Below are 3856 nucleotides of genomic sequence, written 5' to 3' on the forward strand. Positions count from 1 at the left end.
AGACCGAGGGTGTTTCTTATTTATTCATTTAAAAGCAAAAAGATTGTAATATCTTATAAACGACATATAGTTTCAGGTAACGTGCAAAATAAATTGTCAAATACGCAACTTTTTCAGGGTGGCAACTTTTTCTGGTAACAAATACGTGTGGGTATAGACGATTTGTTATACAGTAAGTACAGTTGTATGCAGTAAAATCCTAGAGGCTACTGTCTCTTTAAGACCCTCACATGACTACAGAGCTACAATTATACCTCTGGAACAATAACGATAGGTCATACAGCAAAGGTGACAGTACAGTAGGAAATGGCCTGAGAGTTGTGCCACATTACATGAGTTTTATGAGAAGAGTATGGTTCAAAAACACAATACAATACCTGTCGTACGCATATATGGTAATACTAATAGTAATAATGGTACAAAAACTTCTTTTTTTAATATTTCCAAAGCCATTATAGGAAGTTATCACGAGAAACAACACCGATGGCACATTGGGAATCCATATATGAGACCTTCAACTATTACCCCGTACAAACTGCAAATTTGCAAATTTTTGCAGTGTATACACACTATTCCGGGCTAAATATGCGCTAGTTAGCACCGCAAATGGAGGTGGGTCGAACGTGCTAAGTTAGCCCGTACTAAGTAAGCCTGCCCTAAACTGTGTGTGTACGCAATCCAGGGCCAGACGCGGGCTAAATTTCTATATACGCATGCACATAGCGTCGTTTGGGTCACATAAAAGGATATTTAAACCCTATAAAAACATAATGTAGCGCAGTGTGAGCTGTATATTGTAGCAGCGATGTTGCGGAGGTTGTTTCAGATAAATGCACCTAACTTTACTACAAACGATAGTGCCTATATAGGCACACTATTCACGCGAATACAAGCTCGTGCCCGTGCTGTTACACACATAGTGATACACAATCAGACTGACACAGGCAGACTTGTCAATCTCTCTCAATTCGTCTGCTAAAACGCGCGCCTGGAATCTACTTTAGGCTCCGTTTCGCCTGCCTGTCGAATAGGAAGAATATCAAAATGTTATATGTTTTACTGTAATCTTTCAACAGTTCATAATATATTGTAATGTGTGTGCTATTGATGCCACAGATTTGTAAGTGTAGTCTCTGTTACTCTGCCGTAGCAAGCCCCGAGAATATAGCACCCATGCGACACAGCAATTAGCACGCACCTACCTAAAACACTTAGCACTTATTTCGAGTAACTCTTATCGCTGACATCACAACTGCAAGCAGCGTATAGTATGTGACTGTGAGCACAACTGCACAACTGCTAGCAGTGAGCACAACTGCACGCAGCGGAGTGTATAGTGACAAGCATGGCAAACTTTTTATTGTATCAAGCTTATAATCGAGATAATGAAAGACGACATTTACGAAGAGAAAGAGTTTTCAGAGACAGAACACAACCGTTTGATGCCTACAATGATACAGAAATTATCGCCAGATATAGATTGCCCAGGCATGTCATTGCTAATCTAGTAGATCAACTGGACGATGAGCTCAGCCCAAGGACAATGAGATCTCGAGCCATTTCTGCGTCTTTGCAAGTATTTGCGGCATTGCGATTTTATGCAACTGGAAGCATTCAGCAACGGCTAGTGATACACTAGAAATCAGCAAAGCATCTATGTCAAGAATAATTTACAAAAGTGTCGCGAGCGCTGGCACACCGAGCCAACCAATATGTTTAGCGTAACCTAGCAACAACTGCGCCGCGTGTTTGTAGTTGCCGCCAGCTGACGCGAAGTTGTTCGCTAAATAGCGAGAGCATAGCGAAGCGTTAGTGAAACGCGTTGTTCGGTAAAGTTGATCGGTAAAGTTGATCGGTAAAGTTGATCGTTAAAGTTATTCGTTAAGTTGTTCGGTATGCCTTCGCTCGCTAACAACTTTCGTAGGTTAACGAATAACTTTTAGCGGACGTTAGTGAAACACGGGCCCAGGGCCTTGCACAGACTAGTTTGCTGTACAAATTTTGCAGTCTGTATGGGGTATATATATGACTAGAGGCCAACAGCCACTCCGTGGCAGCCATGAAGGGCCCACGATGAAGGGGTTATCTCCACACAGGCGCACCCGAGCATGTAAGGCCATCCTTAAAAAATTCTATGTTTGCTGTCCCCCGACCCATGATTTTTTTAGTGGGTAGGTAGGTAGGTAGGTCTTTTTTTTGGTGAGGCATAATAGTTCTTTTAAGTCTGTCCTCATGTTTGCCACACATGCTTTGTGTTTCAGTCTTAACTATAAAAAAAATAAATATGGAACCCAAAATGTAAAAACTTTTGGGTCACGGCTAATTTCGTGGGTCGGTCGGAGAACAGCAAACATATAATTTTTTAAGGATGGCCTAGACACGACGCTGAATTTGTAAAAAGACCCCCCTCAAACAAAAATTTTAAAAAGCCTACCTATCAACCCAAACTTTTCAGCCTGGGTCGGGTGAGGGCAAACAAATATTTTTTTAATTGTGGCCCTATGAACTCACCCATGCAGATCCATACAATTCCTGTCAGGATAATCATCAGGAGAGCCACCAACTTTGCTCCAGTGAAAAAGTCCTGAATCCGAGTGGCCCATTTCACACTGACACAGTTGATAAAAGTCAGGCTACCTGAAACGCAAGATCAGAGGTACTGATCAGAAAATTTTGCAACCAACCCAAGAGGTAAGGTAAACATCTCACAATTGCAGTTATCTGTAGGTGATTGCACAACAAATGCTATCAAAGGCTAGCTCAAATATAACCTCGAAAAGAATGTCTAGAGAAATTCCTACGTTATACAATTTACTCGAAGTTATATAGACGTGAAATTATGGTCAAAACAAAAGCTGGCAAACTGAATTGCTACTGAGACTCCTGCCTATTTCTTATGATGAAAATATTCAGTCATGTTTCTTGACACCCTGTTGTAGAATTTGAACATAAACATGCATTTTCATTACATTCAGAGCTTTTGTGATCCTAAGCCAAAATTGCATTTTGCAGTAGCTCTCTCTACATGTTTTTGAGTTAATTAAATTTTTGCTGTTTTAAATTAGAAACGTTGTAAATAATGGTTTAATCTGGTGGTAAGTTTTGTTTCAACACTAAGTAATATCCTAATATTAAATAATATTAATATTAATATTTAATTATTAAAAATTATTAATAAAATATTATTATTATAATTATAATATAAGGTTATATTTAATATCCTAATATTCCGATTTATTGAAACCATCAACGGTAAATCGACATATACAAAGTAGAGTTTCTTCTGGGCACAAAATGATTATTCATGATTTGGAATGCCCACTATTTCCTTATTCCAACTCTGTATGATTCCAATCACACTTATAACACTTCTAGAACGTATGTATCATTCCAACTGATAGAATAAATATTACGGTTATTAAAACCACACTCCTACGTTTCCTAAGTTTACACTCCTACACTCCTAAGTTTACAGTGATTGCGACATTTATGTTTCAACACTTCCACATTTGTGTGAAAATCAATGAAACGTCACACGGGCTACACTATGGCTAGGTCAATCGGCTCCTTCAACCAGACAGGCTAGCAATGTTAATTAAAGCAGGATCAACCCTAGAGAAATGGATCACCATCCAATTTCAGACAAGTCAATACTTTTATACCCACTCGGTGTGATATGTGGCTCGCCATTTCAATCTAAGCCTGCTCACAGAACACTGAAACACGATTACTCTACGTTTAGCAATAGTCTGTAGACTGTACTGATGCTAATTTAGCATGGTCAGTACTCAGTAGCGCTGATATGTCCCCCAGGGTACTGCCGGAACGTACCCTGGGTACGGTCCGGTATACCGGA

At 39.6% G+C, this 3856-nt stretch overlaps 1 protein-coding gene across 1 annotated transcript in view; it reads right to left on the minus strand.

The window, feature by feature from the left end:
* The window catches only part of LOC106808610 (large neutral amino acids transporter small subunit 1-like), a 20297-nt gene that overhangs the window by 9429 nt on the left and 7012 nt on the right, over positions 1–3856 (minus strand). The window contains exon 2 of the mRNA XM_014811390.1: positions 2512–2637. Within this exon, the coding sequence (XP_014666876.1) occupies positions 2512–2637 (126 nt within the window). The remainder of the gene's footprint in view (positions 1–2511; positions 2638–3856) is intronic.

Source organism: Priapulus caudatus, unplaced genomic scaffold (genome assembly GCF_000485595.1).
Source record: "Priapulus caudatus unplaced genomic scaffold, Priapulus_caudatus-5.0.1 Scaffold290, whole genome shotgun sequence".
In the NCBI taxonomy this organism is placed as follows: domain Eukaryota; kingdom Metazoa; phylum Priapulida; class Priapulimorpha; order Priapulimorphida; family Priapulidae; genus Priapulus; species Priapulus caudatus.